Source organism: Vipera berus (assembly GCF_964194415.1).
Source record: "Vipera berus genome assembly, chromosome: 11".
NCBI classification, from domain to species: Eukaryota; Metazoa; Chordata; class Lepidosauria; order Squamata; family Viperidae; genus Vipera; species Vipera berus.
In genome coordinates this window covers 16,909,911-16,928,626 of record NC_138214.1, presented here as the reverse complement: position 1 = coordinate 16,928,626, position 18,716 = coordinate 16,909,911, and the positions used below count along the sequence as shown (strand labels likewise).

Sequence of the window (18,716 nt, the reverse complement as noted above, 5' to 3'; positions counted from 1 at the left end):
CTTAAGGACCACAACAAAAAGGTTGCAGAATAGGCCACAACTTGTTGAATGAGTGCAATGCTTAGCAAGGGACGTTCTAGTCCCAACTGTAACAGAATAACAGACTATACCAGGAGTAGGCAACCTCGGCTCTTTTATGACTCATGGACTTCAACTCCCAGAATTCCTGAGCCAACCATGCTGGCTCAGGAATTCTGGGAGTTGAAGTCCATGAGTCATATAAGAGCCAGGGTTGCCTACCCCTGGACTATACCATTCTGGGCAAATGGCTGTCCAGTCCCTTCTTGAAAACCAACTTCTGAAGGCAAGCCGTTCCACTGATTAACTGTTTTAACTGCCGGGAAATTTCTCCTTAATTATAGCTCAGAGGTCCCCAACCTTTTGGGCACCAGGGACCGGTTCCGTGGAGAGAGGTTTTTCTGTGGACCGGAAGGGGCCGGGTTTTGTGTTCTGCCTGTATCCCATGGATGGGGCTTTGCTTGTTTGTGTGGACCAGTTGCTGGCATGTCGCAGCCCAGTTCAGGACCACAGACCAGGGGTTGGGGACCCCTGTTCTAGCTTACTTCTCTCCTTGATTAGTTTCCAACCATTGCTTCTTGTCCTGCCTTCAGGTGCTTTGGAAAATAATTTGCCCCACTCTTCTTCGTGACAGCCTCTCAAATGTTGGAACACTGCTATCATGTCTCTCCTATTTCTTCTTTTCATTGCAACTGCAACTTCCAATTCCTGCAACTGTTCTTCATATGTTTTAGCTTCCAGCCCTATCTCTAACATAGCACCCCCCTCCCCCTTTTGGGCACCAGGGACCAGCTCCGTGGATATTTTTTTCTGGACCAGAGGGGGGGGGTGGTTTTGTGTGGTGCCTGCATCCCACAGAGGCAGCTTCACCTGTCTGAGCAGCCCGGTTCCTGGCGTGCTGTGGCCCAGTGCAGGTCCACAGGCCGGGGGGGGGGGGGGTTGGGGACCTCTGCACTAAGGCCAAAGATAGGTGTGTTGGAGCAAACATGTTGATATGAACTCAAAGAGTTCCACTGCTTCCTTTGCAGGCAGCCTCCTCCCCAGCCCCCAAGAGGGCAAACAAATGCAAAGCGTGGATTGTTGGGGAAACAAGAACAAGACAGCCAGGACACCGAATCTGAGTTTTGATTGGGCCAAGCTCAGCAAGGGCACCAAAGAATCGCCTGAAAGAGCATCGCCTGCCTTCTCTTGCACTTGACCTGAGAGGTCTTCCGTCCTCCCTTTTAAAGGAAAGGCGGGGGGGGGGGGAGAAGATGGGGAAGGGCTGAGCCCCACGGCTTCCACCGTCCTGCTCTCAGTCTGCAGGGTTTAGGCCAGGGGTAGGCAACGACAGAGAATGAGGTGGCTGGACGGAGTCACTGAAGCAGTAGGCGTGAGCTTAAATGGACTCCAGAAGATGGTAGAGGACAGGAAGGCCTGGAAGAACGTTGTCCATGGGGTTGCGATGGGTCGGACACGACTTTGCAGCTAACAACAACAAGGCAACCTTGGCTCTTTTATGACTCGTGGACTTCAACTCCCAGAATTCCTGAGCCAGCATCACTCAGCTTGAAACCGCTCCCTTTCCCCTCAGCATGGCTGGCTCAGGAATTCTGGGAGTTGAAGTCCACAAGTCATAAAGGAGCCAAGGTGGCCTACCCCTGCCTTAGAAATATGGACTTCAACTCCCAGAATTCCTGAGCCAGCATGGGGGAACTATGGCCCCTTCATGACTCGTGGCCTTCAACTCCCAGAATTCCTGAGCCAGCATGGCTCATCTTGGAAACCGCTCCCTTTCCCCTCAGCATGGCTGGCTCAGGAATTCTGGGATTTGAAGTCCACGAGCCATAAAGGAGCCAAGGTGGCCTACCCCTGGTTTAGGGCAACTCTGTTCAGAAAAGATCAGAGACCCCACCAGGCGCAGGAACCACAAGCAGTCACTAACTGGCACCCACAGCACTAGAAACCTCAGCACAGGTATTCCTCGATTAACAACCAACCGTTCATTTAGTGACAGTTCAAAGTTATAACGGCGCTGAAGAAAGGGACTTATGGCAGTTTTGCACTCTACCGTTGCATCGTCCGTGGTCACGTGATCAAAATCCAGATGCTTAGCCACTGACTCACATTTATGACAGATGCAGTGTGTCCCAGGGTCATGTGATCCCCTCTTGTGACCTTCTGACAAGCAAAGTCAATGGAGAAGCCAGGTTCACTTAAAACCACATTACTAACTTGATAAATGCAAGTTAGCAAACTAGAAAAAAAGTCCTACGCATATTCATCTCCCAAGGAGAATTAAAATGGTTTTCAGGAGACCAGGGTGGACATATAAATTACAGCTTGGAACTGGAATGTTTGTTGCTAAGTGAGGCAGTTATTAAGTGAGTCATGCCCAATCTTATGACCTTTTCTGCCATAGTCATTAAGTGAATCACTGCTGCTGTTAAGTGGAGCATGTGGCCACTGAGTGAATCCAGCTTCCCCCACTGGCTTTGTTCGTCAGAAGCCGACTGGAGAAAAAAAAATCACAAATGGCAATCACATGACCCAGGACACTGCAACCATGTGACTGCATAGACACCGTGACAGTCATAAGTGCGAGGACTGATCATAAGTCACTTTGTTCAGCATCACTGTAACTCTGAACGGTCTCTCAATGAATGGCTGTAAGTTGAGAACTACCTGTGGCTGTTTCTCTTTCCCTTGGAAGCCATTATAACTTACTAAATCAAAGATGAGCATATTGGAAAGGAAGCAATAGCTCCCAAGTGGGAAGAAGATATTTTGAGGCATTGTTTAAAAACCTTAAACCCATCCCAGGGTTGACTCCAAATGTTTATAGAACACTAACTCAGTCTGTGGAAGAGAATTCCCGTGTCAAGAGGGGGGGGGGGGAAATACAGTAAAATGAAAAGTGTTTCGTATATGAAAAAATAATGCTGCCTGACTAATTTATGGCCTATGCAAGAAGCAACTGGTGGTCCTAAGATTATTTTGAGTGATTTTACAGGAAGGTATCTTCCCGTAGCATGGGGCAATTCACTCCAAGCCCAGGTCTTCTGGTCCCATTTTGATCAGTTTTGAAATGTTGGCACAGTTCCAAATCTTTTGTTTGCACGATGGCAATTTCCCTTTAAAGAAGGAGAAGAACCTAAAATACTTTGGCTTCTCTAGCTTCCAGGTTTGACTCTAATCAGCTAGGCTACAATTCCCATTAGCTCCAAAGAGTTCAAAAACGCCAAGTCTGAGACAATCCATTTTAACGCACTACAAGGCAAAACGCCAGGATGCAACCTTGAAGATAAAAACCCAACTATTTACTGCAATATCCTCTGAACTCCATTTAAAACAAAATATCTTGGAACAATCACATTCATATTTTTGTTATATTTTCTATAAATGTATATCACCCATTTTATATCAGTGCCGCTATGCTTTGGGCGGATGTGTTTAGTATAACAATAGCAGCTACAAGCTTTATTTTTTTTTTCCCTGTAGCTTGAATTGTACGCTGATTCCGGTCATTCTATAACACCGCATGTCTCTTGGAGTATTTTCTTTCAAGTCAAGGTAGCATATGATTTCATAACCCCATTAATTCTAAGACAACATCCAGGCCCAGATGCAGAGTTTGCTCTCACCTATGATCAGGTTAGCCTGAACTGGCTATGCTCAATCAAGCAAATTATTCTGATGTTTTCACAAGAAGTTGTGTACAAAGGCAACTACTCTGATCCTGATGCTGTTTCTGACACATCTCAACTGGCCAACAGGTTCTAATTCAGTCCGTGGACTAAAATCACAAGAAACCAGAGCAATTTAAGTCTCAGGGCCAACACGGTTGGCTTCTCATTCATAATTCACTAATAAAGGAGAGTGTTTGTAGCTCAGGGTTGACACGAGGAGTCCTTGACACGCTCTGAACTTGGTTGTTTTCTTCCAAACATTTCATTACCCAAACTGGGTAACGTCATCCGTGTTAATCAACTAGCACACATGATGTTAGCTAGTTTGGATAATGAAACATCTGCAAGAAAACAACCAAACTCAAGGACTCCTCGTAATTCCCTGCGTGGGCTAGAGGCTGAACCAGTTTCTACAATCTAGAGAACAATTAAAAGAGGTTTTCTGTTATCTATTTTTAAGCCAGGTTCTCCGTCCACATTACAGCGGGCTTCGGCTAACAAGTCAGAGCGAAAAGGAAGCAGACAGTTCTAAGTAGAAATTCTATTTCCAAGAGGGCCCATTTCAAAACCATCAACCTTTAAAACCATTCGGCATAGTTTGGGGCCCTGTGAAAAGCCAAGAGGGAATCCTGGACACAGCCAGACCCAACCTGTCATCTTCCCTAGATGGCCATAGTCCACCACCCCAAGTCAACGCCACCTCACAGGATGATAGGAATTGTGGTCCAAGAAATTTAGCAGGTTGGAGACGGAGAGTCAGAGTGGGACTTCTTCTTTCTTGACCTTCCCTTCCTGGTCAATCACACTGGATCTCCCCCACCCTTTGAACTGAGCCCGTTGTAGCCCAAGCAACGTGGGGCGACCCGCGTGGACCCCCGGCAGAGCCTTTCCTGAAGTCCCCCAGCGGTGGGGAAAGGATGAACCTCTGGAATCGTAGAGCAACACCGTCTTGGGTCGGTTTAGGCAGCAGCCCAGCCCGGCGGGAGCAAGGCGGCTTTTCCTCGAGGCTGCCTGGCAGATTTCCTCCTGCCGTCCCCCTTGGCTCGCCTGGCCCGGGAGAGACTCGGGAGGTCCTTTCAGGGCCAGGAGACGGTCGGCTTCAGCCCGGCGCGGCGGCGGGCCGGCCTGCGGGGCGCCCTTCCCTCCGGACGGGACAGAGCGCGATCCGCCGGGCGTCAACCGGGCAGGAAATCGCGCCGGCCGCTGCCCGTCGGAAGGAGCCGGGAAGGGGCTGCACGAGCGGAGTCCCCAACCCGGCTCTCCTCCGCGCGGGGCGGGAGGGGGGGAGAAGGAGAGCGCGGGGCGCGGCTGCCGTCCCGGGCCGGCGAAGGGGCGGGAGGGTCCAGCCCGACGGGGCGGCGGCGCCTCACCTGTGCGGAACTCCAGCGCGGGGTCCTTCTCGGCGCCGCCGACCTCCTTCAGGAGCAGGACGTAGAGCATCCCGAAGGAGTTGTGGATGCCGAAGATGGAGCCGTGGCACCAGGTGGCGGCCAGCACCACCACCCAGCCGAAGCCGCCGTCGGGGGGCGTGAAGTCGGGCGCCGGCGCGGGCCCCGGCCGCCTCCCGCGGGCCCCCGACGTCGCCCGGCCGCCGCCTCCGCCGCACTCGTCGTCCTCGTCCTCCTCCGCCGGCTCCTCCGCCTCCAGGGCGCCCTTCTCCTCCGACAGCGCCTGCTCCTGCCGCCGCAGCGCCATCGCGCGCGCCCCCGACCGGCTCAGATGCGCGGGCGGCCGGGCCGGGCCGAGCCGAGCCGAGCCGAGCCGGGTCTGGGCCGCTGGTGGCGCTGCCGCTGGGCTGCTCCGCCGCTGCTGGCTGAGCCGAGCTGCGCTGCGCTGCGCTGCGCTGCGGCGGCCGAGCCGGTCCCCACGCCTCCTGGCTGCCCGGCCGCGCTCCGCCCCCGGCCGCCCTCCGCGCCGCGCCGGAGCCTCCCCCGCGCCGCCCGGCCCGCCTCCCGCGCCGCCGGAGGCCGCCTCGGCCCTCTGGCGCCCGGCGCGGCCCTGGGGCTGGCGGGCGGGAGCGGCTCCTTCCCGGCGACGGGCCTCGGAAGCGGCGAGGCGGCGGCGATGCCCGCACGTGAGCCGGAGGCCAGACGGCCGGCCGGCCGGCCCGGGACTGGGGGGAAGCGGCGCCTTCCGAGCGGGCGCTTCGGCGGCGGGGCTCCGGCCGCGCCCCTCTCGCCTGCGACCAGTCGGGGGAGGCCGGCGGGGGGGAGAAGGGCTCCGCGGCGGGGAAAGCGGCTCCAGCCACTCCGCCGCGGCGGTGGCGCGCAGGAGGCTGGAGGGGCGGGCAGGTCCCGGGGGGGGGCGGCGGCTGGAAGAGGGTCTGCCGGGGGCGGCGGGGTCTGGTGGCAGGACTCGCGGGGGGGGTGGGATCCCCAACCGGCGGGGAGTGATCCCCCACGCGTGTACGGGGAGCCCCCCTCCCTTTCTCTGCCCCTTCCCCTTTCGTGGCCGAGGTTAATCAAACACCCTTTTTCTCCCCCTCTGCCCCCCCCCATCGTTTAGACCGTAGAATTACACGGAGCGGTTCCGATCACCCAGGTGCATCTTCGCTTGGCTCTTTATTCGGCCAAGGTTAGCAACGCGATTGCACGAGAGGAGCCGCGAGTGGACAGGGGAACCGAGAGAGACGCGTGTCCCGCGAAGCCCAGGATCGCTTTCTTTCCAATGCCGGGACGAGGATGGCGGGCTCCAGGTTGGCGGCCGGCGGCTCCCCGGCGCGCGTCTGCTCCGCGCGGCTTCCGAGGCCCGCTGGGCTCTCCGCCAGGCCTCGGTCCTGCCAACCGGAGGAGCCGCTTCTGCCACCGGCGGGCGCCTCTCAGCCTCTCCGTCCTCCCACCCGCGGCTTCCCCCGGGGGATTGCGCGGAGCTGCTTTTGCGTCCTTGGCACCACCTGCCGCAGGGGTCTTCAAACTTGGCCCTTTGATGACTTGTGGACTTCAATTCCCAGAATTCCTCAGCCAGCGTGCCTGGCTGAGGAATTCTGGGAGTTGAAGTCCACAAGTCATCAAAGGGCCAAGTTTGAAGACCCCTGACCTGCGGGAAAGGCTGGGTGCCAAGGCCGAACCCCCTGCTTCTCCTACCGCTTCTCCCCCCCCCCCATTGGTGAAAGAGGCCGGCGCGGTTTCCTTTCCCTGGTTCAGGGGTAGGCAACCTCGGCTCTTTTATGACTCATGGACTTCAACTCCCAGAATTCCTGAGTCAGCTACGCTGACTCAGGAATTCTGGGAGTTGAAGTCCATGAGTCATAAAAGAGCCGAGGTTGCCTACCCCTGCCCTGGTTCCTCTACGCTGGAAATGAGGACAATTTGGCCTGCTTGATTACCGGTACCTGTTGCTTGTTTTATTACTTGTTGCTCTCGCTGAAGCGGGGGAAATGGGTTCAAGTGATTTTCAGGAGCTGCAGAATGCCTCCAAGGAAAGCCACAGCAAATAGCCGGCCCACTTTCCCTGCCAGGGCATCTGTGTGCGTCTCCAGGCCTTACTGGACTACCGTCCCCAGCAGCCCTAAAAAAAAAACCGCACTGTGGAAGAGTGGAGAATGCTGGGAGTTGTAGTTCGTCAGCATCTGGGGAAACATGGCTCTGCAAAGATCCTTCCTTCCTCTTCAATCTCCATCTCCTTCCTTTCCCCTTCCATCTCTCCTTCCTTCCTCCCTTTTCTCCTTCCCCTTCAATCTCCTTCCTTCTCCATCTCCTTCCTTTCCCCTTCCATCTCTCCTTCCTTCCTCCCTTTTCTCCTTCCCCTTCAATCTCCTTCCTTCTCCATCTCCTTCCTTTCCCCTTCCATCTCTCCTTCCTTCCTCCCTTTTCTCCTTCCCCTTCAATCTCCTTCCTTCTCCATCTCCTTCCTTTCCCCTTCAATCTCTCCTTCCTTCCTTCCTTCCTTCCTTCCTTCCTCCTTCCCTCCCTCCCTCCCTCCCTCCCTTCCCCTTCAATCTCCTTCCTTCTCCATCTCCTTCCTTTCCCCTTCAATCTCTCCTTCCTTCCTTCCTTCCTTCCTTCCTCCTTCCCTCCCTCCCTCCCTCCCTCCCTTCCCCTTCAATCTCCTTCCTTCTCCATCTCCTTCCTTTCCCCTTCAATCTCTCCTTCCTTCCTTCCTTCCTTCCTTCCTTCCTCCTTCCTTCCTTCCTTCCTTCCTTCCTTCCTCCTTCCCTCCCTCCCTCCCTTCCTTCCCCTTCAATCTCCTTCCTTCTCCATCTCCTTCCTTTCCCCTTCGATCTCTCTCTCTCTCTCTCCCCTTCCTCCCTCCCTCCCAACATTTTTGAGCAAGGAAGCGTAAGCTTCTCCAGCCAGCTTTGCTATAGCTGAAAATATGATTGGAATCTGAATATATGGGGTTGGGGAGATCTGGAATAAGTAAATGTCATTTTAAAAAAAACACAAAAAAACTCCCATAGATTTGGAAAAGTGCAAACAGCTGGGATTGTCCCAGCAGGGGTGGAGCCTTTAGGGTAAGGGTGGAGCCTAGCAATACCACCTGCTGTGGTTGGAGCATGCTCAGATCATGGTTGATAGGCGCTAGGGAAGCAGGCTCAATGGAAGGCAAGCAGAAAGTCAAGCTGTCTTTCAGAATCGATCTTTGGGACATAACCAAATCCGGTAGGATCTGTTCATACTGGATTTCAGCCATTGTTCAACGCAGGTAGTCCTCGAGTTACAGCCATTCGTGGAGTAACCATTCAAAGTTACAATGGCACTGAGAAAAGTGACTTATGAACGTTGTTCACACAACCGTTGCAGCATTCCCATTGTCATGTGATCAAAATTTGAATACTTGCAAGTGGTTGGTATTTATGACTGTCTTAGGGTCCTGGCGGTCACGTGATCTCCTTTTGCCACCTTCTGACAAGCAAAGTCAGTGGGGAAGCCAGATTCACTTAACAACTGTGTTACTAACCTAAGAGCTGCAGGGATTCACAACTACCTTGCTTATCAGCAGAAATTGACACAAGGGTAGGTTTTTCCCCCATGCCATCACTGCTAAACAACTAATTCCCACAACACAGTCAAACAACCTAGTAAGGCTGTATTACTGGTACTCTCATCTTCCCTATTGTCTCTATCTCCTGATCTTCTTAGAACTATAACTTTGTTGCTTGTATCTTACGGTTTATATTAATTGTTTTATTTAGTATCCTAGTATGATTTATGTGTTTGCTTATTTAGTATCCTCTGACTATCACGGATGAGTGTACTGTACCTTATGATTTATGATGAGTGTATTTTTATGATGGTTTATCACCTGTTGCTTGTATGTACACTAAGAGCTCCTGCACTGGAGACAAATTCCTTGTGTGTCCAATCACACTTGGCCAATAAAGAATTATATTCTATTCTGTTCTGTTCTATTCTATTCTGTTCTACTCTACTCTACTCTACTCTACTCTAAATTGTGGGCTCAATTGTGGTCGTAAGTCGAGTGCTCCCTGTAAGCTCCTGTTGGCTGTCTTTACAATGCATGCAAAGCCATCATGGCTTTGGGGATTGTGTGACATCTGCTTTCAAGGAAGAGGGTGATGACCTTGCAGGATTAATATTAACATGACATCTGCTCCCAGTTGTTATAGCGTACAAGTAGTCAACTTTCAATCATGTATTTAATAACTCTTTGAAGTTACGATGATGCTGAAGAAACTGACAACTGGTCCTCACGCTTCTGACCAACGCAGTCTCCCTGTGGTCATGGGATTGCAATCTAGGCACTTGGCAACCAGTATATATTTATGACAGTTGTAGCATCCCGGGATTACGCAAGCACCATCTGCAACCAGCTTTCTAACCAGCTTCGGACAAGCCAAGTCAATGGAGAAAGCTGGATTTGTTTAACAACCATGACCAAATGTTGTAAAACAGGCACGAGTTACTTCACTGTATTGTTTAGTAACGGAAGTTCCGGTCCCAATTACATTGTAAGATAAGGACCTTTTGTAGTTCCCTAATCTCCTAATTTAATCACTTTATGAAAGAAGGCAAAGGTTCGTCATATGTCTATGGAGATTCTCAGTCATCTCGGTCATAGTTATCTCAAAGATGCTTTTTCACGAGGCAACTGGATTTTCTTCTTCTTCTTTTTAAGGCATTTCGCTTGTCATCCCAGCAGCTGAAGAAGCGAAATGTCTTCAAAGAAAAACAAGAAAGTCCAGTTGCCTCGTGAAAAAGCACCTTTGGGATTCGTCCTAGGCTTCTGTGGCTGCTTCTCCACATGCTTCAGTGTTCGAAGCCCAGCTCCCACACCCTTCCTTGGCATGGTTTGACCTTAACTCAATCTCAGACTTGTGGATTTCAGTTCCCAGAATTCCCTGGCCAGCTATGGGGAATTCTGGGAGCTGGAGTCCACAGGCCTCAAAGTCGCTGAAATTGTTTCTCTGCGACTTAAACCAAGACAAACATTCCTAAGCGAGCAAACACACAAGATGTGACACACCCAAATCCGCTTTTCTGTTGCTCCAGCTCCGACCTAAACAAGTCCTGGTTAGTCCTCAAAGAGGACTCTAGCAGGAAGTGCAATGACAATAGGCTAAACCGGGAATCGAAAGAAGCTGTTTCATCCAGGAAAAAGGGGTTTTGGTGCCTCAGCCAAGATCACAGCCTGGAAGTTTCCGTGAGGAAAACTTGACTCAAAGCTGTTCCGGGCTGAGCAGCTGTTTGCAGGGTGAGGATCGATTGGGTTGGAGCCAATATGGGTTTGACAGAAGAACCACTGTTATCCCAAAGATGCTTTTTCCAGGAGGCAACTGGACTTCCTTGTTTTTCTTTGAAGACGTTTCGCTTCTCATGCAAGAAGCTGCTTCAGTCACGAAGAAGAGCTGAAGAAGCTTTTTGGATGAGAAGCAAAACGTCTTCGAAGAAAAACAGGGAAGTCCAGTTGGCTCTTGTAAAAGCATCTTTGGGACAACACTGACCTGGATGGCTGAGAGTCTCCATAGACAAGGACCACTATATTACGAGGCGTCTCTCAAAGGCGGATTTAGCCTTTACAACCTGGCACTTTTTAGGGGTGTTTGGACTGAGGACCACAACCTCAGGTGGGTTAAAAACATCCCAGTGATGTGATTCAGACACAACCAACAAAATGGTATAAAATGGATGCAAAATTTCAGAGAAATGTAACTGCTGGTTCTTTCACACCGTTTGTGATGTTTTTGACTCACCTGATTCAGGAACTCTGAGATTGTGGTTCAAACGTATCCCAAGAGTGGTGGGTTGCACGGGTTAAATCCGGACTTTGAGAGATCTCTCGTAGTTCAGTGGTTCAATGGGAAGAATGATGGACTAAATCTACCAAAATTGTACCCAGTTACAAGTAGTCCTCAAGTTATGACTCTGCCTGCCCATTAGGGTCATAAGTTGTAACGTTTGCAAGACCAATTTTACTATGTTTTTTCAGCAAATGTGTCAGTGAATGTGTCAGTCTTAAGTGGAAACACTACAGTTGTTAAGCAAAAGTTGCGGTTGTTAAATGAACCCATTGTTTGCTACGGCCTGGTTTTGCTTCAAACAGAGGTACCAGTTTTTGGCAAAACCATCATAAAATGCAGGCATGTAACTGCGGGATACTGTGGATGTGGTCATGTTGCTGAGTGACCGAATTGCTGTCACACAACTGAGGTGGGGGGGTGTCGCTACCATCAGAACCTCAGATCCAGGTCATAAGTTCCCTTTTTCAGCTAGGAATCAGGGGTAGGCAACCTTGGCTCTTTTATGACTCGTGGACTTCAACTCCCAGAATTCCTGAGCCAGCATGGTGGAACTATGGTCCCTTCATGACTCGTGGACTTCAACTCCCAGAATTCCTGAGCCAGTATGGTGGAACTATGGTCCCTTCATGACTCGTGGACTTCAACTCCCAGAATTCCTGAGCCAGTATGGTGGAACTATGGTCCCTTCATAACTCGTGGACTTCAACTCCCAGAATTCCTGAGCCAGCATGGCTCAGCTTGGAAACTTCTCCCTTTCCCCTCAGCGTGGCTGCCTCAGGAATTCTGGGAGTTGAAGTCCACGAGCCATAAAAGAGCCAAGGTTGCCTACCCCTGAGCTAGGTCCTAATTCCAAACAGTTGGAAGTTGAGGACTAAAGGTAATGGTTACAAAGTATTTTAACAATGTTACACAACCCATCAATAACATCAAAGAGACACAAACCATGCAGTAACATATGCCTGAAATGATTTGAAACACAAGGAATGATTTATCACATGTGGTAGACATAAAAAAACCAAGGACAAAGTGCAGAAAATTTTCCAATATAAATATGAAAGGCAACCACAACTTTCCCTATTAGGTATATTTTCAGAAAGCATTAATACCAAACATAATTTAATGAGATACAGGCTCACAGCAGCCAGAACAAACAAGCATTACAATAGTAACCACAAATGTCCACCAAAGTTCCACAGTACATATAAAACAAGCGGAACTCCCATTGCAGCCCCCATTTTGACTTTTTTTTATTAAAGAGTTTTACAAAAACAAAGTTTTACAATATATCCCCAAATCCCCCCCACCCCAAACCTGCCCACTTCCCCCCCCCACTTCCCAGAGCTAAATGCAGGATTATAGTTACAATAATCATATTCTAAATAAAAATTATGCATAATATACAATTAACCAAATTCATAATGTGCTTTTAACTCCCCTTTAACATAACTATAAACAAAGTACCAATAACAATATCCCACTAAAATCTACTCATAAGCTAAATGGAACTTTTTAGTCCCATATTTGTTCTGAATATAATTTATCCATCTCCTCCAAACTGAAATATATCTTTCCTGTGAATGATCTTTCAAATAAGCAGAAATCTTAGACATTTCTGCAAGTTTCGAAACTTTAAACACCCATTCTTCTATAGTAGGCAAACTATCCTTCTTCCAATATTGTCCCACCAGTAACCGTGCTGCTGTTATCATATTCAACATCAAATTAGTTTCTTTAACATCACAATCTACAACAATACCCAATAAAAACATTTTTCTCTTAAAAATCTTTTGAATGTTCCACCAAATTTTGATCCAAAAAGCTTTTATATTTCTACAAGTCCACCACATGTGAAAATAGGTAGCTTCTAAACTACCACATCTCCAACATTTAGACTGTAAATTAGGATACATGTTGGACAACTTCTTGGGATCCAGATGCCATCTATAAAACATTTTATAAAAATTTTCTCTTAAGCTTTGAGCCTGAGTAAATTTAACATTTCTGACCCAAATTATCTCCCAGGTGTCCAACGAAATTGGTTCCTGAATATTTTGTGCCCACTTTATCATACAGTCTTTAACCAATTCCGTTTCCGAATCCAATTCAATTAAAGCATTATATATCCTCTTGACTTTTTTGACCATGGTCTGGGGACAGCCCTGCCAAACATCATAAACAAGGCTTTGGAATCTGGGATTTCCCAGCCAAACTCACCCGAGACGGCTGATCTTCTTACACTTGGTAAGCAAGCAGTCACATATAAACAGCCACAACTTGCCATCATGTGCTGGTATTTCCCATCACTTTCATCCATGCATGGATTTAAAAAAAACAAACCCATGCCTTGCGCTTCAGAAGGTAGCAATAGTACTCGGACTTAAACGCCATTCCATAGTGCCTTACAGCCCTCTCTAAGCGGTTTACCAAGCCAGCATATTTGCCCCCAACAATCTGGGTCCTCATTTTACCAACCTCAGAAGGATGGAAGTCTGAAAACAACCTTGAGCCGGTTAGGATCGAACTCCTGGCAGTGGGCAGAGTTAGCCTGCAATTCTGCATTCTCACCACTGCAGCACCAGGGCTCATACGACTGCAAGGATGGTCCAGAAAATGATTGAGAAGAGATTGGTGTTGTGAATTTACCCTCATACAGGGGAAGTAAGAACAGTAAGAACTACTGCAGCATTGTTTTTCAACCTTGGTAACTTTAAGATGTGTGGACTTCAACTCCCAGAATCCCCTAGCCAGTGTCCTTTGGGGGGGTGGGTTGTGTTTCAACTAAGACCATGATGCTCAAATTTTTCAACAAGATGAGGGCCTTTTCTTTGCCTGGGTAACGCATGCAACCACCTCCAAAATGGGAAAAGGTGTTTGATCACAGTCACTGTTTTTGACTTTTTTGACCCCTGTCCAGTGGTGGGATTCAGCCGGTTCACACTGCTTCAGCAGAACCGGTAGCTAATTTTTTGTTGTACAGGCCCAGAATGGATTTCCGGAAGTGGCATCCACACAGAACTGGTTGTTCACCTATTTGAATCTCACCACTGCCCCTGTCCATGTATACCTGTGTTCATTATCATATGAAGATCATGGGTGTTAAAATCTCCTGTCATTTGTGATTTACTCACCGTGTTTCCCCCCACAATGTATGTGAATGCAAACCACACACCGCACAATGGGAATGCTTATCCAATGTGTGTAGTATAGTTTTGTTACCATGCTGTTTTGTATTGCTTTAATTTTTTTTCAAGAGAAGGAAAAAAAAATAGCTAACTGCAGTAATTAATGATAATGTAATCAAGCAGATGAAGCTAAGCTAGAAAAGTTCTAAAGCACAGAAGAAAAAATAAGAAAATGGAGACAACAGCCAGCCACAGCAATCAAAATAACAAAAATAAATCTGGGTTGTTGCTTTAAACAGAATCTCCATCTATTAACAGGCCTTCGTTAATGTTCAGATGACATCCTAATGTAGAATTACAGTACTTTTCAAGTTTCAGAGATGTTCACTCTCCCGGGAGCTCACATTGCATGTTATGCTAAAGTCACAAAAGTACCAACCAGGCTTCCACTAAGCAGGTTAATCAGCCAGGCAGCTTTTACAGCTGGCCTGTATCTTAATCCCATTTTAGCTAAGGTTTCAGTCTGGCAGAGCGCATCCATGAACACCAACTAACAGTCAAAAGGCATGACAAAAATTATTTAATTTCACAACATATAGACGGATTTAAACATACCGGTAGTTTCAGTTGGGGAAATGTGACAATCCTAGACCAGGCCAAATCCAAAAATGCCAGGAAATTTCTAGAAGTCTGGCACTTTGACAAATCAGCCATCAATAGACACATAGACCTTAACAACATCTACAGACTATGCAAAAGAAACAATCAACCAGCCGAATTTAGAATAGAATAGAATAGAATAGAATAGAATAGAATAGAATAGAATAGAATAGAATAGAATAGAATAGAATAGAATAGAATAGAATAGAATAGAATAGAATAGAAGAATGGATGAGAATGGAACAGAATAGAATAGAATAGAATAGAATAGAATAGAATAGAATAGAATAGAATAGAATAGAATAGAATAGAATAGAATAGAATAGAAGAATGGATGAGAATGGAATAGAATAGAATAGAATAGAATAGAATAGAATAGAATAGAATAGAATAGAATAGAATAGAATAGAATAGAATAGAAGAATGGATGAGAATAGAATAGAATAGAATAGAATAGAATAGAATAGAATAGAATAGAATAGAATAGAATAGAATAGAATAGAATAGAATAGAATAGAATAGAATAGAATAGAGCTGGAAGGGACCTCGGAGGTCTTCTAGTCCAGCCCCCTGCTCAAGCAGGAGAGAGAAAGAGAAAAAGATTCCAGCACTTCTCCACCGGGAATCGGCACTCGGATCAGCATAGACTAATTCCAAGGTCACCTTCAGACCAAGAATCAAGGAAGCAAGACCCCAATCAAGAAATTGCCACAGAGCCATCTGTACACAGCCCAACCAAAGAATCCCTAAGGCTGCCCCCCCCCAACCCAGACAGGCAAGAATATAAACTGATAGCAAACAGCACTTCTGACCAGCACTGATCATCTTACCTACTGGTTAGGGTAATGAAAGGTCTGCAAGAAAACAAGCAAGCTCAGAGAGCATCAAGGAGCCCTCAAGTCACTCTGTGGCTGTTTAACTCGATTCCTTCTGGTGGCTCGGACAGATTGATTTACCTGCCATCAAGTCATTGTCGACTCTTAGCGACCACACAGACCGAATTTCTCCGTGATGATCTTATCCCCACTTTGCTCCTTCAGATCGTCCCGTGCTGCGCTATAGGATAGTACAAGCCCTTCTCAAGGACCACGACTCAGCTCAAAATTTCCCTTGTTAAGCAAGACAGTTATTAAGTGCATTTTGCCCCATTTGATGACTTTTCTTGCCACAGTTGTTAAGTGAATCACTGCAGTTGCACCGTTGTTAAGAGAATCCTGGCTTCCCCATTAACCTTCCTTGTCAGAAGTGACCCTGGGGCACTTGCAACCGTCATAAGTACAAGCCTCTTGCCAAGCGTCCGAATTTGGATCACACGCCCATGGGGATGCTACCACGGTCGTAAGTGTGAAAAACGGCCATAAGTCACTTTTTTCAGTGCTGTTGTAACTTTGAATGGTCACTGAACGAACAAAGACTACACGGACAGGATAATCTGTATCTCAAATGCTGACTCAAGGATTTGGGAGTTTTTGTTGTAAGACATTTCACCACCTGTGTCCAGTGGGACAACTTTAATGCTATTTTTCCATCTGGCCACTTCATAATGATGTAAAGGTCTTTGTGGATACCTGGAGGGGAAAGTATCAAGAGCGTTTAGCAGAAGCCAGCATCAAAGCAACTAGCCATTGTTCTGAGCAGGAAGGTTGGCTATTTCCAGGTTTTGTTTTCAGACTGTATCTCAACCCCGCCATCTTGTGGTCAAAAGAAGGATTACATGCACATTTCAAAACTTGCTCTGATTTTATACATTGCATCAGCCACAGTTTGTATTAATATGGTTGGTTGGATTAAGCCTCCATGGTGGAGTTGCACATCATGCTAAAACATAACCTTCAATTTAACAACCCTGGTAGCCTGCATTATAGAGTAAGCCCAAAGCAAATGGAAAATCTTTTGGCTTAGCACAATGTCCATGAAATCTGGAGTTTTCCAATTAACAAATTCTAAAATGTGTTTATCAGAAAAGTGGGTACCAAATCCCCTCTGATTTTTGGCTATCATAGACTAACACAGTTTCCCTACAATTTGCAGAATGCTTAGTTTGATGAATGCTTTTTATACTCTTCCTTTTCTTACCCAATTTGAAATATGTGGCCTAGTTTCTTTCTGATTTTAAACCCCCCATGAAGCCTTGCTCTGAAATAAGGTAGATTCTCATTTTGTTTTATTTCATTTTTAAGATGTAAAAATACTCACCTGGGAGAAGCAGCCGGATGATAGCACAAGAGGTGTTTGTGGGCTTTTTGTGGTCTGTTTAGACACATGTCCTGAGTATACAAGGAGTCCTCAACTTATGACTGGTTACTTAGTGACCATTTGAAGTTAGATGCACCTCCCCAGGGCTACTTATGTATTATCAAATTTTATTTTATTTGAAACATGGAAATAAAAGCTCCAAGAACATGGGGGGGGGCAGAAAAAATAATACAAAAGCAAAACAAAGCTAGACGTGACTACACATAAAAAGGTGCATTAAAAACCCCCACAAAACAAACATATACACGAATCATCCAGGGCTACTTACATTGCGTATTCAAAGTTACAATGGCTGCCACCCCCACCCCCCACCGTGGCCAGGTGATCACATTTGAGAAGTCTGTAATCAGACTGTATTTATTATAGCCATTTGCAGCCTCCTGCGTTCATGTTGTTGGGATTCATATTTTTCCCCCCCCAGAAAACGGCATTTGGTCACTTTACAGCAAAAAAGACCCATTGCAGGCAATGGATTTGCTTAATGACTGGGGTATTCACTGAACAGCCTCTGCAAAACAGATTGTAAAATGGAGCATAGTCACATCTTGACTTGCTTAACAATCGGCACCACTTAAAACTAATTCTGGACTTAATTGCAGTTGTAAGCCCTATGACATCTATATCAATATCAATCAGAGTTGGAAGGGACCTTGGAGGTCTTGTATTCCAGCCCCCCCCCCCCCTCCGCTCAAGGCATTCTAGACAAATGGTTGTTCAGTCTCTTCTTAAAGACCTCCAGTGTTGGAGCACCCACAATGTCTGAAGGCAAGCTGTGCCACTGGTTAATTGTTCTCACTGTCAGGAAATTTCTCCTTAGTTCTAGGTTGCTTCTCTCTTTGTTCAATTTCCATCCGTTGCCTCTTGTCCTGCCTTGAGGTGCTTTGGAAAATAAATAGACCCATCTTCTTTGTAGCAGCCCCTCAAATATTAGAAGACTGCTATCATGTCACCCCCTAGCCTAGTCCTTCTTTCCTCTAGACCAGCCATACCCTTCCCTGCAACCGTTCTTCATATGTTTCAGTCTCCAGGCGTTTAATCATCTTAGTTGCTCTTCTCTGCACTTTTCCCAAAGTCTCAACATCTTTTTTTGTAATGTGGTGACCAAAACCGGGTGCTGTATTCCAGGTGGGGTCTGGAATCCTGCAATTTATGTAGGAGCACAAGGCTCTTCCCAGCATCCTAGACAATCTTTGCTGATCTTTGGGAGGAAAAGCAGAGCCACTGAAGCATATTTCAGCATTGGAGGTCCAGAGCTTCTGAAATAAAAATAAATTTGAATCGCTTTTCAAATGAGATTACCCAGCAGCCCTTAATAATTTCTAAAATTTATTTAAGTGGGATTTGCCATTACAATTAATACAAAGGCACAAAGTCTCGCAAGATTAAAGAACTTTTTTATATACATAAAAGGTAAAGGTAAAGGTTCCCCCGCACATGCGTGCTAGTCGTTTCCGACTCTAGGGGCCGGTGCTCATCTCCGTTTCAAAGCCGAAGAGCCAGCGCTTGTCCGAGGATGTCTCCGTCGTCATGTGGCCGGCATGACTAGACATCAAAGGTGCACGGAACGCTGTTACCTTCCCACCGTAGTGGTCTCTATTTTTCTACTTGCATTTTTACGTGCTTTCGAACTGCTAGGTGGGCAGAAGCTGGGACGAGTAACAGGCGCTCACTCTGTTACGCGGCACTCGGGATTCGACCCGCCAAACTGCAGATCTTCTGATTGACAAGCTCAGCGTCCTAACCCACTGAGCCACCGCGTCCCTTATTATATACATATTTTTATTAATTTTT

At 47.4% G+C, this 18,716-nt stretch overlaps 1 protein-coding gene across 1 annotated transcript in view; it reads right to left on the bottom strand.

The window, feature by feature from the left end:
- The window catches only part of SLC16A2 (solute carrier family 16 member 2), a 90,674-nt gene extending 85,140 nt beyond the window's left edge, over positions 1 to 5,534 (bottom strand). Inside the window, exon 1 of the mRNA XM_081336569.1 lies at positions 5,057 to 5,534. Coding sequence (XP_081192695.1) covers positions 5,057 to 5,381 — 325 coding nt within the window. The 5' untranslated portion in view covers positions 5,382 to 5,534. The remainder of the gene's footprint in view (positions 1 to 5,056) is intronic.
- Positions 5,535 to 18,716: the final 13,182 nt, after the last annotated feature.